This window comes from Gekko japonicus, unplaced genomic scaffold (assembly GCF_001447785.1).
Source record: "Gekko japonicus isolate JY-2015 unplaced genomic scaffold, Gekko_japonicus_V1.1 scaffold408, whole genome shotgun sequence".
Lineage (NCBI taxonomy): Eukaryota > Metazoa > Chordata > Lepidosauria > Squamata > Gekkonidae > Gekko > Gekko japonicus.
The window spans coordinates 559,208-579,628 of record NW_015163618.1 but is presented as its reverse complement, the minus strand read 5'-3'; the positions used below and the strand labels follow the sequence as shown (position 1 = coordinate 579,628).

Below are 20,421 nucleotides of genomic sequence, written 5' to 3'. Positions count from 1 at the left end.
TGGCCACAGCTGCCACCTGCTTATCCAGCGACAGGCCTGGGTCTAAGAGCACCCCCAGACAACAGACCTGTTCCTTCAAGGGGAGCTCGGTCTTTTCTTTGTTCTGCCTCTCATGATTTACAACTTGTGTGTTCTCAGTTGCGGCAAGGTCATTTGTTTGTACCACTCCTTACTTTGGATTGTGCATAGCATCAGTAGATCATGTACCTAGCACTGCGAATACACGCTGTGGAAGGTCGGTAGTTCAGCAGTTCAAGACCCGAGTTGCCCCATGACGGAGTAAGCTCCCATCTCTAGTTCCAGCTCCTGCCAACCTAGCAGTTCGAAAGCAAGAAATTGCAAGTAGATAAATAGGTACCACTTCAGTGGGAAGGAAACAGCGTTCCGTGTGCCTTGGTGTTTAGTCATGCCACAGCCACATGACCACGGAAATGTCTTCGGACAGCGCTGGCTCTTCGGCTTTGAAACGGAGTTGAGCACCGCAACCCTAGAGTCGGATTCGACTGGCTTTCAAGCAAAGGAACCTTTACCTTTTTAAACCTATCTTTATGAGTTCAAGGTGTTATGTCAACCATACATTCCAGATATGATATTTATTATTCTGCCTTTCATACTCACTGGCTTTGCCTCTGTTGTCTTGTAGTGGTTAGAGTGCCGACTTGGAATCTGGGAGACCCAGGTTTGAACATTCTGCCATGAAAGCATGCTGGGTGACCCTGAGACAGTCACCTACTCTCAGCTTAACTATGTCACAGGGTTACTGTGAGGATAAAATGGAGAAGAGAATGATGTAAATTGCTTTAGGTCGACATTGGAGAGAACGGTGGAGTAATCAATAATGTAAAAAAAAAAAAAAGCTTATCTTCCAGAGTGCATTGTTTTCTTTAATGAATTAACCAGTTAGCATGTTAACTTTTATTTCAGGCTAATATTGAGAATGTGAACCTGCTTAGTAAGATGATGCAAAAGGAGACCTCTGGTGTTATAAGAGCTCTCCCTTCTGATGGCAAGTCTGTCTTCAACTACAGCATTCAGAAATTGAATTCTGCAGAAATCGCAAAGCATATGCTTCGTCAGGAGATGGCACTGGTAAGAAAACAGGACTAGCTTCATTCTTGGTGCTAGCCAGAGATGTGAGACAGGAAATTTTCTAGTGCTTTTTAATTGTTCTGTGGGAAAATTCACTGCTCTTAGAAGTAATAATAATGAATGGATGATTTTCAGATGATTATGATTAAGAATTTTGTGACTGATTACATAAATGTTTTGTTAGTTTGTAATGGGGGGGGGAATAAAACCACAAATACATAATAACTAAAAAAAAATAAAGTTATGAATTCACCAGATTGGCTGTGCAGGTCAAATCAAAACAGAAGATAAAATTCTTATTTATATGTATGTCTCCTCTTGCATGGTGGAAAGGATATTGTAATCAGCAATCTGATGTGGAACTCCTGGATAATGCAAGTGAGATCCATCAGTTAGCTGTAAGGTTATAAGATACTAAATAGGGATGCCCTCTGTCATCTAGAACAGTCTCTGTATGCACTTGGATGTATTTTTTAAGATTATTGATGACTATGGCAACATGCCAGATTATAAGATACATGAAAGCATATCGAAACATATCCTTTTTGAAACAGGAAGTGAAGCTAGATGTGAAACTGGTAGAAATCTGACTTTGATGTATCAATTTAGAAGATAAGAGGAGATCTTAATAAATGGAGCAATCATGGTTCAGTAGAATTCATTATGGACAGGCTATTATTTTAGTTTGAATCACTCACCTTAGCAGTTTTACACGATGGCCAGATTGTTAATAAATATTTAAACAAATCCAAGGTAAAGTTGGAAATAATCTGTAAGCGAAAAGAAGATGGACTTGAGTTCTTGATTTTTTTAATGCGCAGTATTGTGTTCACTAGATTAATGTTGCATCATTAAGATCCTAAGGTTTTCTGTACCAACAAATAGAGGTTTTCTCTAGAGCTTTGTCTCCGGTACAAGATAGTGCTGTTTTGGATGGATGTTAACTTGGACAGGGTTGGGTTGCTGATCTTAACTCTTTTGAATGAAACATTTAGACTTGCCGTAATGCTCTTTTCCAGCGTTATGAAAGGTACTCTCATTGACCGAGAATTATTCCTCCCATTGGACGTGGAGGGCAGATTTCCTGTCTCATCTACAATGGAGAGTCCTGACCCAGTTCACATTCTGCCTTGACAGAGAGAGCAAGTCCCCCCCTCCCCCCGCCTTAGCTCTGCCTTTCTGTAATAAGCTAGGCTACCTTTGACCCAAATAGATAGTTTGGCTTCTTTTTTCTTTTGAATTTCCTTCCTATCTACCCCTTGTCCCCCCCTTGATGCCAGTAAGGTTGGAAAAGAAAGAAAAAACACATTTCTTTCTGGTTCAGTTAGACAAAGGTTGTGTCTTCTCATACAGGAAACAAGATCTTGGAGAGGACGAGAATCCCTAGAGCATGAGCTTCTGCACAGTATCCCCAGACTCATGGTTCAAAGGTCTGGGGTAGCATAGTAAAGCACTTCTTCCTCCAAATGAAAAGCAGTAGTATTGATAATAGAGGCAAGTTTTATTAAGCCTTTGTGAATTTTGGTTACTGTGCCTATAACTGTCATAGTCATATGCTGATGGGATGACATTTCAGGGTTCTCAGTCTTGTTCTTTTGTACAATCCTGATAGTATTAAGGCATACAGAGACCTTTCATATTCTTGACTGTCCCATTATTTTTATCTAATTTAATTAAATTTGCAAAAAACATGAGCACTGGGATGGTTCTCTCCTTGTACTAACTGTGCGTAGACTCTCCTTACCCCCAGCTAACTTTATCTTGTGCCAGTAACTTTTTTTAAAAAATGACTTTTTAAAGGGAGGTATATTTTGTTTCTGTAAGTGCCTCAACATTTTCTGTGGTGGTGCCCACCCCTTTGGAATAATCTTCCAGAGGAGATGTGAAAGGCACTATCCATGGACCAATCAGGGTCCGGCAATAGTGAGGACTCCTCAGAGGAGGAGGGGCCCTGTGTAGCCAGCCTGCGACCCACAGGAGCCAGCCAGCAGGGGAATGAAGTGTAGGCATTCCTGGCTCGCAGCTGAAAGCTGGTATAGAATCACCTTCAACCTCCAGCTCTGATCGGGCCTTCGAAGGCCAACCACCCATCCCCACTTTCCTACGGTCACCAGCACCCTTGGAATACCACAGAAGAAGGCTGAGAACAGACTTACAAGTTAAGTGTTGGAGTGCACACCTCACTTCTCAGCGCCAGCTGATAATGAAGATGAATCTTTGCAGGATTGTTACTGAGAGGCTGGTGGCTATAAACTCTCCTGAGAGAAGTTGGGTGATAGAGAGGAGCTGGTGGGTAATAGATGCTGAACTTGCCAGCACTGCCTTGACTGATTTCTTGGTATACCTGATCCCTGACCTGTTCACACTCAGTTTCTGAAACCTCCTCTGGCCTTGTTTATATTGGAACTTGGAAAGATGCTGTAACTTGACACCAGAAGCTTGTTCCAGCAACAGTCTGCCTCAGAATAGGCACCTATACTGACTAAATCCCACAGGCCTTTTAAAGCCACATTATTTCACTAAAGCTTCTGAGATTTTAGCTTCTTTCTATTTGTAAGAGGCTGTTTCTTAACTGAAGTATATTTTAGAGAACTGATGCCACCCTAAGGTCTTTGCACATTTCAACCACCCGACTGGTATGGGTTTTTCCCCCTTCATGTTTCCATATGACATCATGCTCTTATTTGTGCATAGACCAACAGCAACCCATTCATTACACACACACACAAAACCCGAAACACACAACTGCTTTATTTTTAATTTGTAAAAAAAATGGTATTTCCTGGGCAGGATACTATCAGCTTGAGCAGTTTGGTTGTGTCTGAAAGGGAAACAGTGCAGTTGCAGGACTTCAAGGGAAGAGCTAGTCGTTTAGCCAGTGTGATGTAGTTGAACTAGGATCTGGGAGGTCCAGGTTTGAGTCCCCAGTCTGCCATGTAATCTTACGCCAGTCACACGCCCTCAGCCTAACCTACCAGTGACAGGCCCTTTCTTTAAACCAAGGGGATCCACACAGCTCCTTTGGGAACCAGTTTGGTTGCATGATATCAATCGTTCCCTCAGTTACAAGATGCTCTTATGGTAGCTTGGGTCACTATGACGTAAGTTTTGTATTAAGCATGAAGAGTGATAATGGAAGCAGGAGTTTCAACAAAACAAGGTTATGTGATGTGATGAAATCTCTTTAATGCTCGCGGTTACAAACGAGCTTTCACTAACTAGCCACCGGGTTGGATCCTTTCACACACGCGCACACATCCACACCAGCCTGCCCTTTCTTAAGTGTCAGACTAAATGGGACGAGGTTTGCTCATCACGGGCACTCTGACCTCTCCCAGAGGTAGAGTTTCACCATTCTGCCACTCTGAAGGGCAGAGCTACTCTTCAAAACGTTTGCCATCTTGCTGAGGCAGACCCTAAAACTGACTGCCACTGGTCTTCCCTCCAGTGTTCTGTCCCTCCTCTGAAAGCTGATGGGATGCTGGAGCAGCACTCCCCTGAGCTCCGCTGAGTGGCTGTTTTTCCCTCCAGGGGCTGAACAGCTCCTGACCGTCACACTACCTCACAGGGTTGTTGTGAGGATAAGATGGAGGAGAGGAGAATGAACGGTTTTATTTATATTGTTTTCTCTTTATGATCAGCTCCTCCCCTTTGAGCAAAGATAGAGGCAGGATATATGTAAATAAATGGAAATTTAAGGAGACAGCCTGAGGACAAGAAAGCTACTGTGGTTCTTAGCAGCCTCCAGATTTGGATTCATATCTGTTCAATAGTAGCAAAGATGCATAGAATGGATAAGGGTGACCATGCGGTTTAGCTTTTAAATTCATAGGGCTATGATAAACTCAAGGGGATAAGAACTCATGCAGAAATACTTAATAATGGTTATCTTCCTTAGGAACCAGGGAAAAGGTACGCTTATTCTGACAAATATCTGTCTGCCATGTTTGATCCAGTGGATAAGGATAGTACACTAAAGGAATCCATTGCCCTTTCAAAGAGGAAGTGGCTGACATCACAAGGGTTTGTATTTCCCGGCTTTAAGAGCAGTTTCGAATCCAACATGCCTTGTCATATGCCTGATGAGGCACGATTAGCGGAGCTAAGAGAGGTAACTATGAGTTTTAAATTTCTACATCCTTCTTTGCTGTGTTTTAATCTATGCAGAGTGGCATTTTATTCTTAGAACAATGTCCAGTGAGTATTATACTGAAGGCACCTATCTAAACGCATCTGTCTCCCCACTCCAAGCTCCAGATCCTTTCCTACTCCAGTTCATGGTGGCAGTAGAGCCAGTCGAGAAATCAGAGCAGGCTTGGACATTATTTTAGTTACACAGATTCAGTGGAAATACTTAGATACTTCATGCCTGCATTTAACGTTACTATGCAAAAAAAATTTGGACCATCAACACAAATAATGGCCTGTCTCCAACCATCCGTGCAGGAATGGAGAACTTGGGAAAACGTCATGTGCCTTCTGTGCACAAGTTAGATACTGTAGTTCCCCCACTTAATCCATTTCCTCAGCTTTAAGAATGCAGAGCCAGAGCGCTGTAGTGGTGGGGGTGTCAGACTGGGATCTGGGAGACCAAAATTCAAAATCCCCACTCTGCCATGGAAGCTTGCTGAGCCTATTTAGGCCATTCACAGACACTTAGCCCATATGCACTCTGATCTACCTCAGAGGGTTCTTCTGAAGATAAAATGGAGAAGACAAGAATGATGTAAGCCACGTTGGGCTCCCACTGGGGAGAAGGTCGAGGCATAAATTAAGCAAATAAAGACATGAGAATGATTTGCATCTCTTCATGCTGTTTTTTCACTTGGGAATGAGGTTTTGTTAGCGCAGTTGCTGACACACTGCAGCAGTGGAGCTTCCACACAGATGATTTCCCCACATTTTCTCTACCCCAATTCCCCAGCAGCAGCCACCTCCCCACACTATTGTGGGCTTTTACAATGTTTGTGTTTTTAAATCAGTAATTGAAAATTATTACAGTTCTATAATGTTACAGTAGCATACCTGCCAGGTTCTCTGAATTCCCAGCTTTCGTTTTTAAAAACTACAGCTAAGGCTCACCCCCTGTAGCTTAGGGAGAGGCATATGTCTCCACAACAAAGGGGTCTAGAAACTGACCCTCATATGTGCAGGGCCACCTCGCCTTCTGTGCTCTGCCATGACTTCATTGAACTGAACATGGCGTTCTACACATGGTACCCTGTAAATGTGCAAGATCATCATCTGCCCATACACATTTTCTCTGTAGCTGCCCCCACCTGCTTGATGAGGTTAGGAAGGCTCCCACACCTTTGTCTTTTGACAATATAAAGTGGAAGTGTTGAAGACAGCATTTTTATAAAGGAATAGGGCTGTGTTATAACAGAAGGATTCAAGAAAACATTTCAATAGAAGGAATGGGACTGTAGATTACTACTACTACTGTGTATTATCTTTTGCTGTATGTTTTCATCTTGCACGCACTACATTGTATTTCTACTTACATAAGAACATTTGTTGCATTATCTAACTTTTCTTGTTTAATATTTACATGTTATTTCAAATTTCTGCAATCCTAGTTGTATTTAGGTGTCTCCTTATCCTATTGGTGGTTTTTTTTTTTTTAGACAGCCCATCTTATGGTAACCCTATAGAGTTTTCGAGGCAAGAGATGAACAGAGGTGGTTTGCCATAGTCTGCCTCTGCATAGCAACCTTGGACTTCCTTGGTGTGGTCTCCTATCCAAGTATTAGCCAGGGCTGACCACACTTAACTTCTGAGATCTGATAAGATTGGACTAGCCTTAGGTATCCCGGTCAGGGCCCTGTTGGTGGATTACATAATGTAGGTCAGTGTAATCCTAGTGATTGTACTGATTTACATTATATAATACATCTTGGGTCTCAGTGAGAAAGACAGACCATAAATAACATATATATTAAAAAATTAGGATTTTTGCTGTTTTGGTGAATTTTCTGAAGTGCAGTAAAGTAGAAATGCTTTCTAAAAGGCTGATATTTTCATTTAGAAATGGGAAGAGAACATTCTTCATAGAAGCATTTTGAAGCCAGTGCTGGATCGTGACAGATGGACTTGGGACAAGCGGAAAGTTGATTTTGACCTTTTCACAAAGCCTTTATATTCCTTTGTGGCCCCTGACACCTATGTTATTGGTAATTGCTGCCTTCCATATGCTTTTCCAGTAGGATGTTAGATATTCGACAAGCTGCCCATTCCTGAAACTGTAAATCAGGTATAAAAATAAGACCATTATCCAGCATGCTAGGATCCAGAGAGGTGTGACAGACATACCCAGGGGGTTGGGTATTCCCAGTGGGATTTTCCTTGAATAGTAGACCTTCACACCCCATGCCATATTTTTTTTAAAAAGGCCTCGGTATCAAAAGTGGGATCCCAGTCATTGTTGGAGATTATCCCAAGGAGCAGGTGTAATGCGCACAGGTAATCATTTTATAGTAAGAACCCACATGGTTCCAGACCTTTAAATATTAGAGCAGTGCTTGGAAAAGGGGCTCCCACATTTCTGCTGCCATGCATAGATGTCACTTTCATCATTGTTCAATCCCATCATTATAATGTAATTGGGGGGGGGGGGAGAACAACAGGAAATAGCAACATCATGATTATCTGATGCACATATTCAAACAGAATAATGAACACCTATAGTAGGCCTGTAGTTTTGTTGACACACCACCTCTTTGTGTACATTAGTTGGGTATATCAATATGATTTGTGGCCCTTGGTAAGGAGTTAAAGCTAACTAAAACTTAGGAAGCTGTAAAATCAGGAACAGTAGCAATGGTCAAAGCCATCTATGCTGCCGTCTTTAGTAACCCCATACACACCGCTGGCCCCAGACTTGAAGATTTATATAGAGACAATCTCAGAAGTTCATGGACAAAATGTTTCATTCATAACTAAAATAGGTGTACTGTTTGTTACCAGAAGGTTACTTTGTATTTAAAACCTGCTTTATAATTCTGTGCATCATTTTTCAATGGACGAATTTGTGAACAAAAGAGCATCAAAAGGATGCACGTTGCAACACAGCATTCAAAGTTCACAGGTGCTCTCCAGCAACAGAGCTCATCTCCAGCGGACCAAAAGCCAGTTGCCAGCTAGCCCGCTTCCAAGGCCTCCTCAAAGATAAACCAGTGAAATTGGCCTTGAAGAGCCATGGCAGAAGTATACAGGTAAAATCTTCTACTTAGGGAGTTCTGACTTTGAACTTCTAACTGAGCAGTTGTTCCTGAGGCCATTATGATTTAATATGCGTTGCAAAATATGGAACATGGCTTATTCATTAACCTTCAGTCAGAATGCTAACCAAGTACATAGCAAGCTAAAAAACAAAGTTTTGTATTTGCCTTTGGACAAAACAATGACACAGTGCTGAATCCATTCATGTAAATTTAGTAGCCTATGATTATGAACTTCGAAGAAAAATGTACTCAGTTTAAAGAGGTTCAGTGACTGTGTTTAACAGAAGAAACCAAATGCTTCTGTTTCATCAGGATATACCAGTTGTGGGAAGTCTAGAAAGGGTAGAGAGTGACATCTGCAGAGGATTCATCCCAGGCAATGATGATTTTCACAGCTTGAAGTGGAGCAAAAATGTCATTCCCTGCCATGACAGGGAATACAGTGTGTTCAAAACTTTGAAAGGAGCAGACTTCAGGTAAGTCACACAGCTGTTCTACAATATTCAGGACTGCCAAGAGGGCTTTATAAATTGGAATACGCATATCTGCCGAGTGTTACAAATGGTCCCTTCCCAAACAATTCCCAGTAAGAACTGGTCATGGGAACGTAAGGGAACATGGTCACTTGGTGTGAAAAAAACTGTTTGAGAAAAATTAGGCTTGGCCACTACCCTTAGAATGACATGTTATGGCTCAGGGGTGTTGCATTACAGTCAGTTGGCATTCAGCACGAAAAGCAAGAAACGAGAGCTAATTTTTGTCTTCTCTGCCTTACCCTAGAGTAAATAGCGTGCCTTGTTACGTTTTCTGCTCCACCTGGATTACTGAATAGCACAACAGGACCTACAGTTACAATAACCTGTTTAAATTAAGAACACATTACTTTGGGATTGCAAGCCCAGGAAATCCTGCTTTGAGCTGTTAAAAAGAACTCTCTTTAAAGCAAGGCTTTGTCTTTTTCTCTAATGGAAAACAATAGCTAGCTGTAAAGACTTCTCTTTGTGGATATGTAAGTGTGTGTAGCGGAGCAGCTTCAAGATACAGCTCTTCTTAAGATATGTACAATACCATCTACATGCTTTGAATTGTCAGGCTTTCAACAAGAAATCAGCTCATGAATATTCAACTTCTTAAACTCTTGATGCTTTTTTGCAGTGGTTATTTGCAGTTTTCAAGTCTTTCCTGTTTTGCAGATTGAGCAGTCATAACAGTTCATTTAACTACATGAAGAAACGTCCAGAGAGATGGGTTTTGAAGAATGAAATGCCAACATCAGGTGACAAGCAGGAGGAAGGTGAATTTGGGGTAGTACAGACAGTGATACTATACATTCAACATTCATATGAGCAGTCAATTGTTATCTGGCAGGCAGAGAAAAACCTCCAAAAATACCTCACTTGTGAAGACTGACATTGAGAAAACACTTCAGGCACTATGACATTGCTAGGGAGACGTTATTGCTGCCATTCCCCTATATAGGTTAAGTATAAGGAGAGCTTTACACAGGCAGTGTTTAGTAGGAACCAGTAAACTAGAAACCAGATCTAGGAACTAGATTGGGGGAGAAAGCAACTTGCTTCTTTATTGTTACATCAGAATGGAGATGACTAGATCAGTGTCATTATTAGAAATGATATTAGCAGATGAGGATCAAGTTTCTAAAAAATGAAACAAAGAAATAAGATGTTCCGTTCCCCATCCTATTATATGGTTCTCATCTTGGGATTCACACTTGGACTCAAGCATATAAACAGAACATTGTTTATAAAAGTTGCACTACAGCTTGTGAAAACATTCTTCTTGTGCAGTGTATCAGTTGTTCATTCTGCCTCTTGACCAAGAGTGAAACAAGGACCCGGTACTGAATACCATGAGGCCCTTATGTAGCAGTACCTTAGACTGCAATCCTGTTGCCATTTCCACCTTCAGAATGTTCTTTCAAGTGGGTGGGAACAGATATAGGATCTCTTTTCCAGCACCTGCCTTGCCACTTTTTTAATGTTGTCATCCATGTTTTCAGGAGCATCTGCAGATAATTGAAACAATTAACAGTTTGTTTAGAGCCAGTATTGAGAGAACAAGTTGTTAAAAATCCAAAACTATAAACACAAGCTGTTCAGCTGATACTAGCAGCTGCCACATTAGCACCAATTATTGGAATGGGCAACATACTAAAGCTTGCTCTGACAGCTAGATTCTTAATGGATACCAGAAGACCCTGTTGCTCAAGACAAACACTGGACGACTTGTGATACAGACAGAATGAAGTTAGCCTTGTATAGGTTCCTCCACGCAGTCTCTTTCACAAATAAGGCTATGCTAGTTAGCTTTATATGGTCTGTGTACAGGAGGAAGCCCCTTCAGTTCCAGGACACTGCACAATAAACAAAATTCCAAACGTGATTAAAAAAAAAAATTACTTGAAGAACCACAACTCATGGCAGCAAAACACAGCTCTGTATAGAGACAGAATGAGAGAGCAGGAGATCTCTCAAATTATATTAAACTCCAGAGGTGTGCAGTATTGTTTGGGTATTTTTAGAGCTGGTTGTTAATTGGGGCTAATTTCAGCTATCCGAAATGGCCAGGTCCAGAGGGATTTTTGGGACTGCCACATAGCCAAGCTTAAAGGGTACCGCAGTCCCTTTAAATGCCTCCTCCAAGCTGCATGACTCTGCAGTGATTGAGCTCTGAAGGTGAACTTGCTGCTTGGAGGTGTTTAAAGGGACTGCAAGACCTTTAAATGCCTTTCCCCTCCACTGAAAGCAATGGAGGATAGGGGCACCTTCTGTGGGTGCCCACAGAATTCGACTCCTGGTGGTGAGGAGAGGCACCATCAGCTTTGCTGCAAATTTACCTCAAAAAACAGCCCCCCAAAGAGCCCCAGATAACTCTGGATCAATTCTCCATTATACCCTTTAATGGACCATTGACTATAATGGTCCCCATAGGGTATAATGAAAGCAAAAAAATTGGGGTTTCCCAAATATTTACCAAATCTGAATGCCACACTGGTATTGGGATTCAGGAATATCAGGAAATACCAACATTTTTCAGTTTCAATATACCTGACCCTAAAAAATACCGGGTTTTTTGCACACCCCTACTGAACACCCTTCAAGTTGGAGCCCACTCCCCCAATCCTCAACAGGAAGACCTTCCTAACAAAGCCAGGTATGATACTCTGCGTTCACCGAAGAGAACAAACTTATGATAAATCTAGCATTCTTTTTTTTCATCCTTGTAGAAGAGTATACTTGTATGGGAATAAGCAGTATTAATCCTAGATAGTCTCCACCAGAGCTTTGATGCCCAGAATAGAAGATGTGAACAGTGAGGGGGGGGGGTGTGCACTAACAAACATCTCACATGCTAGTGTGACACAATCCTGAATCCATCTGGTGGTGGCTTAAGAACCTTTATTTCTTCCTATAGCAGGCAGGAAATGTAGAGAGATTCAGAACTCCAAGGTATGCCCTTGGGGTGTGGTCAAGATGGGAATATAAAGAGGGCAATATCAGATCCACTGTAAGGTAAACTTTTGGAAGAAAAGTGATCCATTCTCCATACTACCCTGTCTCACAAAACAGGCTGAGTTCCTCTGTCACAGAGATCTCTTCCCTGCAAGAAGTATAATGGGAGGGACTTTTTGTCAACAAAGCTAATTAGCATAGCAGTATGGCTGAAACAAATGTAGTAGTAAGTAGTCCACACAATGATGCCCTCTTCCACTGAAGGAAAGGGAACAGTGGCAATAGCACAGAGTGCCTGCTGTTTGCACTTAAACTTTTAGTTACCAACTGAAAATGTTGGTAATTGGCAACATTGTAACACTTACTTTTGTCTAACTCTGCCATTGTATAATTGTTTTGGAAACCAGCTTCAGAGCAGAAAATATTTGCAAGTAGCACCTAGAAAGCAAGTTAATCATTAATGGCTTGAATACTACTTTTGCGTAAATACTTTATTAAAATGTGACTCATTGTAAATGTTATCTGTTCATAATCAGGGATGCAAATCAGGAACCAGAGAACTTGTAAGCTCTACCCATTCAGTTTCTATCCTTAATAAACCTTGGTATGTGTGCCCAGTAAACAGAAATTAACCATCTCTCTTTTATTCACAGATTTTGTTGCCCCCACAGCTGAAGTCTGACAAGAGAGACGGAACTGATTTTGGGCCCTTCAGTGCAGTAAGAACCTGATCATGCCACTTCACTTAAGGAGCACAAACTTCATGAAGAAGCCCTCTGTAACTTACACTTACCCATCAGCCATTTTATGGTGTAAAACCAAATTCTGAGCAACTTCAACAACTTACTGTGTATGTTGTGCAGCAACCTTACTGTGGTATCCGTGTGTTAGTATTTATACATGATTGTTCTAGGTTCTGCTAGGAGAACATAAAACTGTAGCCGGAATGCTTCAAAGTGAGGCCTAATTGTAGTCGATCTCCTTGGCTTAGCCTCATCCTATTGGATACTAAGCACAAACTGCCTTTGGATGATGGGCACAATTTACACAATTAATGCCCCAATTACATTTTCTTCGTAGTGAAATAATAGAATCTGTTAATAGGGTGCTTTTGCAACAGAACATGTGATAAATTTTTAAAAATGTACAAATGCAACTATCTGGCTGATGTCAACAGTAAAAAATATTCTAGTACCCACGTCTACTTAATACACTGTCATTCATGCTGAAAGGTCTGATTGCCACATTAGTCACAGTCAGAGAAACCACAGGTGCACTCACCTCATGATCATGATTCCGCAAACCAATACTGATGGATCGGCTAGCTCTGGAAAGAACAGCTGTCATTGCATACAGATTAATGAGGATGTTTGCCACTCTCTTCAGAACCAGCTGCTCATCCACAATAGTCTGGCACCAAACAAAACAAAGAAAGCACGCATGCAAATAGTTCAGTCAGTCATCGTTCTGAACTGCTGAAGCACCCAATGAAGCAGGCTTCAAAAGATCAAGATACCAAATCCTTTTTTATCTGTATTCATATATCCAATGAGCAAAAATGGTAGTATTATTTCATTTTACACGGTACTAGAGGCTGCTCTACCATTCAGATTATTGAATAAACGTAGATTGATTTTCTCTTCTTTCTGACACGTGATCTTTAAGTGTGTGTGTTTTTATGGTGCCCTGCAGCTTGAAAGGTTATTTATTGGGCTAGAAGAGAGTTTTTCAAGCATACACATTATAGCTTTCGTTATTGTAGAATGAAAATGGAACTCATTTTTGAGCGACATTTCAGAAGGGTATACATGTGAGTCATGTGACACCTTTAAGAAGATTAAGTTTATTTCAGCATAAGCTTTCATGAGTCAGACCTCACTTCTTTAGTAGCAGGACTATCTGGTTAGGTTCCCTATCAGAAAACCCTGGTTACCTTGCCAAACCTTTTCAGTAAGCCTTCTACTGTAACTCCAAAATAGTACACATTCTGTTCAAGTTTTTTGGCACTTTCCTGCAAAAGAAAACGAAGTGATGCTCAGGATGTTTGAATCCTCAAATACTCCCTTAACTCCTCTTGCCTACAGGTCAACAACTAGTACGGGTGAAGTGGGGAGAACCTGGTAGTATTTGGGAGTTGGATTTGACTGGGTGGGCTTCCAGTTGCTTCCTACTCTACGAGTGGCATACAGTGTTACCAAAACATTTGGCAGGAAATTTCTGTGTGCCAGACCACAGTGGAGATTACCATTTAGCATTCTGTTTGATCTGTATTATGCTTTATAGTAAATGTCTCTAAATATGTTTTCCTCTTAAAACGTGTGTGTGTATGGGGGGGGGGAACAGAACAGTAAGCAAAGGTAAATTATTCTATTTATACCCCACCTCTCTCCCCACTGGGACCCAAAGCATCTTACAACCCTCTCCTCTCTCCCATTTTAGCTTCACTGAGATAGTGTGGGAGGCCGAATGTGACGTCAGTATTGCCTTTTGCAAAAAAGATGGCCGAGAAGTCTCTCATAAGGGGAAATGCCACAGGGAAAAGGCTATTTTACAAGCACCTGTTTTGTCAAGAACAAATGCACAAGTTTCAAAAACTGGAGAAATGCTGAGAGGCCGCTATTTCAGTCAACATGTAAAGAACCATTAGCTGTAACAGCAAATGTATGTACTATTACTGTATCCGGCAAAACTCCAATTTCTAGTGATATTTATTTATAACAGTTTTGTGCTGCTTTCCCACCCAAACAAGGTTTCTGAGGCGGCAGACATCAAAATATTAAAACTTTTCAACATTAAAACAGAATTTTTTTAAAAAGTAATTCAATAAAAACATACAAACACACGTAACACAATAAGGGAGGAGGGCCAGCAGTTACTGGGGTACACCGAACAGAACAAAAAGGCCTTCACCTGCTGGTAGAATACAATGATAGAGGGAGACAGATGAATCTGGGGAAGGAGTTCAAAGTTTCATCACCAAGATGAAAGCCCTTTCTCAAGTTGCCACCCATCTAACCTCAGGTGGCAGGGGCACCCAAAGGAGGGTGTCTGAAAATGAATGGGAGTAGATGGGCAAGTTCATATGAGAGAAAGTGGTCCTTTAGGTATACTGGTTTCAAGCCACGTAGAGCTTTAAAGTTCAATTCCAGTAACTTAAATTGGGCCCGGAAGCAAACTAGGAGCCACTGCAGATGGAATAAGACTGAGGTGATATGGTCCCCACTCCAGTCAACATCCTTGTGGCATTCTGCATCTACTGTAGCTTATGGACATATTCCAATGGCAGCTCCACGGACAGTATGCTGCAGTAATCTAAATACCAGGACATGTATCACAGTGGCAAGATCTTTCCCACCCAGGAAAGGCTGCAGCTGGCTCTCTACTACTGCCACCTGTTTATCCAACGGTTGACTTCAGACGGGCAGTTTGAAGCGGGAGGGAGTCGTGGCAAAAAAGACCCAGAACAAACTGTTCCAAGTTTTCCCGTTCACACTGCAGCGACTGATGCAGGAGCATACCAGGAGGAGGTGCAAGGGAGCATTCACACTTGGTCCGGAGGCACGTCTGTAAGGTGTGGCTTTCTTTTTTTGTAATCTGGAGAGATGCATTTATGCGCATGAGTGCATAAGAAAAATGTGGCTTTTGGCATTCACACTTTGTTGGTGCGGGATGGACATGGGATAATTGCGCTTTCCAGGGTTTGCTACCACTTTCACCAGGTATCTTTTAAACTCGGGAGCGAAGCGTTACAAGATGGGTTGCGTACGGGTGGGGAACACCTGACAGATGTGCCTGTGTGAACAGCCCATTTAATCCAGTTGTGGAACTTTTCTGAAACGCGCATATATTGGGGCAAACTGCCAGTCTGAACTCGGTCAACAGGAAGCCTAGGTCCAGCAGTACCTCCAAGTTACAAACCTCCTTTAGGGGGAGTGTTACACCAGCCAGAACAGCAGATTCCTCAACCAGTAGCACCTCTAGTTGGTTGGGATTCAGTTTGTTAGCCTTCATCCATCCCACAACTCCCTCCAGGAACCCATTCAGAGTTTCTATAGCCTCCCGGTGATCTGCTGGGAGTGTCAGATAGAGCTCAGTCTCATCTGCAGATTGGTGCCAACTTAGCAGAGCTCTCTGGATGACCTCTTCCAGCAGCTTTATGTAAATGTTGAAAAGCACGGGGGCAAAACAGAATCTTGTGGGAGTTTGTAGGCTAGAGAGCAAGGGGCAGAGCAGCAGTCCCCAGCACCGCACTCTGAAACCTAACTTTGAAGTAGGGCCAAAACCACTGCAAAACAGGGCCTCCCAGTCCCAACACTGAAAAGTGTTCCAGAAGGGTATCATGACTGATAGTGTCAAAAGTCACTGAAAAGCCCAGGAGAATGACCAGGGTTGCAGTCCCCTGGTCCATCTCCCAGTGCAGGTCATCCACCAGGGCAACCATGTGACCCAAAACCAGGTTGAAATGAATCCAAACAGTCTGCTCCAGGTAGGAATCCCTAAAGTTGCCCAGCAGCCTTTCGGTCAATCACCTGGCTCAAGAATGGTACATTTGAGACTGGATGGTACTTATTCAACTCTCCTGGGTCCAGAGTAGGTTTCTTTAGGAGTGGATGAACCACTGCCCATTTCAAGACAGGGGTGACCACCTCCTCTCAGGGAGGCACTGTCTCCTGAACCGAGTGCCCTGCCCTCCGCACAGATTTAAGGAGCCAGGAGGGGCATGGGTCATAAAAGCAGGTGATAGATTTCAAACTTCCAAGAATCTTGTCCACAACCTCAGACTGGACATATTGGAAGATACCCAATACAACTGGAGACATTGCCATCCTGAGACCATCCAATCCTGTCACTGCTAATGTGGAGTCCAAGATGGGACAAATGCCACATACTTTATTTGCAAAACGCTTAGCAAAATGATCACAGTGGGCTGCACAGCAGACTACCTCCTCCTGTAGGCTGGAACCCAATAGGCCCTAACCACCTGGAAGACACTATACAAATGCAACAATGGTGGAGACATGTGCTTTGTTGCCACCATCACTGCCACAGAGTAGACTTTACAATGAGTTCTAGCCTGTTCCTTGTTGGATTCATTCCAGGACTTTCTCTATAGTTGCTCTAGGCGCCTTCATTGTCTTTTCATCATCCACAGTCCTTCAATAAATCAAGGGGCTGCCTGGGCTCTTAGACTTGAGAGAGAACACCTAGGAGCGATCATTTCATTTCCTCATTCCAGAGGTCAGCCAGGGCATCAACAGGAGTGACAACCATAGCAGCAGGAACATCTCCTAATGCCATCTGAAAACCAGTTGTATCCATCAGGCTATGGAGGCAGATCATCTAAATGGATCCCCCACCCCTGAGGAGTCTTGGTATCCCTCTGGGCCTAAGCCCCAAAAAGTAGTGATCTGACCATGACAGGAGGGGACTATCTTTAACTTCCCCAACTTCAGATCGTCTTCTTCCCACAGCAGAACACCAGATCAAGAGTGTGACCTGCACAGTGTATGGGGCCTGTTATTCCCTGAGACAGGCCCATGGTCGTCATGAAGAACATGAAATTCTGAGTCACTCCTAACAGGGTAGTCTTCCATGGATGTTTGCCCCCTCCCCAACTAGCCTAGGAGTCTTCAACACCAGCTCAGGCAGGGAGACAGATTGGGCCGCAGGGTGGGTGGTACACCAACAAAATTCCAGTCCTATCTCAAATTCCCAATACTAGATACACATTCTCAAAAATGCCCAAGAAGGGCATCAAGGCAGGGGAGAAGAATCTCAACCGACTATAGCAACAACTCCTCCATGCCTGCCAGGCCTATACTGAGGCATCACTGAGTATCCCAAGGAGCACAGTTGAGAGAGGTTAACCCCATTTCCCCTCCCCCAATCAAGTCTCAGTGATATATGCCAGGTCAGCCCCCTCTTCCAGAATTAAAACCTGGATGGCTGCTGTTTTGCCTGTAATTGACCTAGCATTTAAATCATGTTGTTATAGTTCAAGCAGGATGTTGATATGGTCATCAGCATCACCCTAGCTGGATGAAGAATCAGAAGGGGCAGCAGCTCACAAATGTCTGAGGTCCCTTTCCTTCACCTGTTGTTCTTCCACCACCACATTTCCCCTTCCCCACACCCTATTCATTGTGGCACCATCCCCTGTCCCATTCTACTCCACCAAACACATTCCCATCCAGCAGGTGATACAAAGACCCCGCCAAAAAAACAAATCACACTTCAGCACTACAGTCCAAATGCCAGCTCTCACCTGGATCTGAACAGGACAAAAAAGTAAGTATCAGTGTCATAGCTGGAGAAGAAACCTCACAGTTGCTATTGATCTTCCCACAAATCAAACCTTGTGCCATTATAGATTACAGTGTGAATGATACAGTTCAGAGTAGCTGAAGCAGACAGTGGGAAGACGAGGTGTGCCAAGAGGCATAACAGGGCGTAACAACCTAAATGGCACAATGCTCATGAGAACAGGCTCAGGACTTTCTCTGAAGACATGTGTGACAAAAGCATGCACTCTCGAAGAGTAGTTATGAGAAATCAAAAGGCTAATGTTAGATATTCTGTCATTTTGTACCCACTGCTGCATGCTGATCTTTAGTTAGGGTTAGTGTTCTGCTTGGAAAGAAGGAAGGGAAAACTGGACCCCCAAAAAAGGACTCAATTTTAACAGTTAAAATAAAATACTGGAGAGTGCTTTGGACTGAAGAAAAACAAGCCTCTGGCGGAGGCAGCTCCCCTGGACAGACCATTTGTCACACCATGAAGGCTGCAAAGACTGGCTTTAGTTCCATGAATAAAATTCCAAGGATAACCTGACAGCAGCCATTTCTACCATGCAACCGTGGATGTGGTAAACAATCCTGTGGAGGAAAGCAGACGTCCATGCAGGGAAGCTACACAAGAGTGTGTACAGCCTAGCTCACACTAGCATTTGTCAACCCAGGTATGTATCTGTATACATGATCTCATGGAGGAATTTGACACTGAATTGGCACTAAAAATCAAAAACCTAGTATTTTGAGAAACACAGTTTTGGAAAATAAAAACCACTCTTTTAGATACGACAATACCTGCATGCAAAACTTACTTCTAGACTGGGATGTACTACTCCATCTTTACCAACAAGTCCTAAATCTACTTTTCGGCCAATGCTGTCATGGAGCCTGTCAATAAACATTCCAAATGCCGTGCCAACATTTCCCTTCTTGATTTCCCTGTAGGGTTAAAAAATATATAGGGACAAACTTATGAAAAACAAACTTATGACAAACTTATGAAAAACAAACTTATGACAAACTTATGAAAATTTCTCCAAAATTAATCAGTCTCTTTTATAAATAGTTAATTGTACAGTTTAATGGCAGAAACCATTTCCGCAAAAAATTCTTCCAATTTTATTCCAAATAATTTCCATTTGTACAAAATTCTCTACATGTAAAGCTTCCCACTCTTCAGACACCAATGGCAATGGTGCCTCAGTCAACTCATCCACTGGGTGAATGTGCTTAGCATGCCACTACTGCTTGCACATTAACAATCAAGAGATGGCAGTGAGATCTCAAAATATTCAGAACTGCTGCTGTGTAACCTATATTGATTTCAAGGAGGCTTGCATATGTAAACAACAAGAAAGGCACACCACAACTGCAATTACTGTAATTTACAAAATTTACAAGATTTGTAATTTACAAAACTGTAATTTACCAACTGGGTCCAAGTGTCTTTTTGGTGGTATTTCCTAATGAAATCAGAACAGGACGTTTGTAGTGAACACACAATGTTGTAGCATGTTCTCTTAATTTCTATTTTAAAAGAGTTTATATTGAGATTTAATTCTTGCCTTCTTTCTTTCCTGACCACCTTTCTTTTTGTGTAGCCTGCATTCTAGTGTAGGCAGTTATCTTGAACTGTAAACTACCTTGAATGCAACAGCAGAAAGGAACTACATAAATATATCAAATAAGGAATCTATGGAATTCTTTACTCTATAAAAAATGAGAGCAGTTAAATTAAAATTTAACAAAATCTTGGTCCAATCCTCCCTTCTATATCTGTTAACATCTACTAATAATTCCTATTTTGCATTTGACAGTTATTCATCTATGAGGTTTGTTTCAAAACTGGACATACTTGATCTTTTCAGTTAAGATTTTGCCTGCATGCTGCATTCCCGTCAAAGCTATATACATTCGTAGAACTTCATTTGTTCCCTGAAAAAGATCAGATTTTCTTTAGACTATCTAAACATGAATTTGCCAAACAGTTATTTACTAGTGTATGCGGTGTTATTTCCCTCAAGAAGTTGCAATTAGATGATTGTAAGAATGAAAATCCTTATCAGCATAAAACCACAGGAGTTGTTATATAGTTCAGACACAAAGCATTCTCAGTTAAAATCAATTTAATTATACATATATATCAAGACAATATGACTAATCAGCATGAAACATGACGTAGAATCTCTAGGATGAGGGGCACAAGTTGTACACATTTGAGAAAAACTATGAGAAAGGCTGATTTTAGCTAATAGTGATTTTTCTAGCAGATGGAATTCTTCCTGCTGTTGATTACTGAAACTTATCTGAAGATGTAGATTAGGGGTGTGCCTGAAAAATATCAGA

The 20,421-nt window shown here is 42.0% G+C and overlaps 2 protein-coding genes across 2 annotated transcripts in view; one reads left to right on the top strand and one right to left on the bottom strand.

Annotated features, from left to right (window-relative positions):
- KIAA1257 (KIAA1257 ortholog) overlaps positions 1-9,123 on the top strand; it is a 63,600-nt gene extending 54,477 nt beyond the window's left edge. Inside the window, exons 10-14 of the mRNA XM_015407430.1 lie at positions 925-1,089; positions 4,988-5,200; positions 7,118-7,262; positions 8,131-8,303; positions 8,625-9,123. Of these exons, the coding sequence (XP_015262916.1) occupies positions 925-1,089; positions 4,988-5,200; positions 7,118-7,262; positions 8,131-8,303; positions 8,625-8,792 (864 nt within the window). The 3' untranslated portion in view covers positions 8,793-9,123. The remainder of the gene's footprint in view (positions 1-924; positions 1,090-4,987; positions 5,201-7,117; positions 7,263-8,130; positions 8,304-8,624) is intronic.
- Positions 9,124-10,117: 994 nt separating this feature from the next.
- The window catches only part of ACAD9 (acyl-CoA dehydrogenase family member 9), a 36,547-nt gene continuing 26,243 nt past the window's right edge, over positions 10,118-20,421 (bottom strand). Inside the window, exons 13-18 of the mRNA XM_015407434.1 lie at positions 19,931-20,010; positions 18,888-19,014; positions 13,719-13,796; positions 13,067-13,195; positions 12,151-12,223; positions 10,118-10,338 (exon numbers count right to left, since the gene is read on the bottom strand). Coding sequence (XP_015262920.1) covers positions 10,238-10,338; positions 12,151-12,223; positions 13,067-13,195; positions 13,719-13,796; positions 18,888-19,014; positions 19,931-20,010 — 588 coding nt within the window. The 3' untranslated portion in view covers positions 10,118-10,237. The remainder of the gene's footprint in view (positions 10,339-12,150; positions 12,224-13,066; positions 13,196-13,718; positions 13,797-18,887; positions 19,015-19,930; positions 20,011-20,421) is intronic.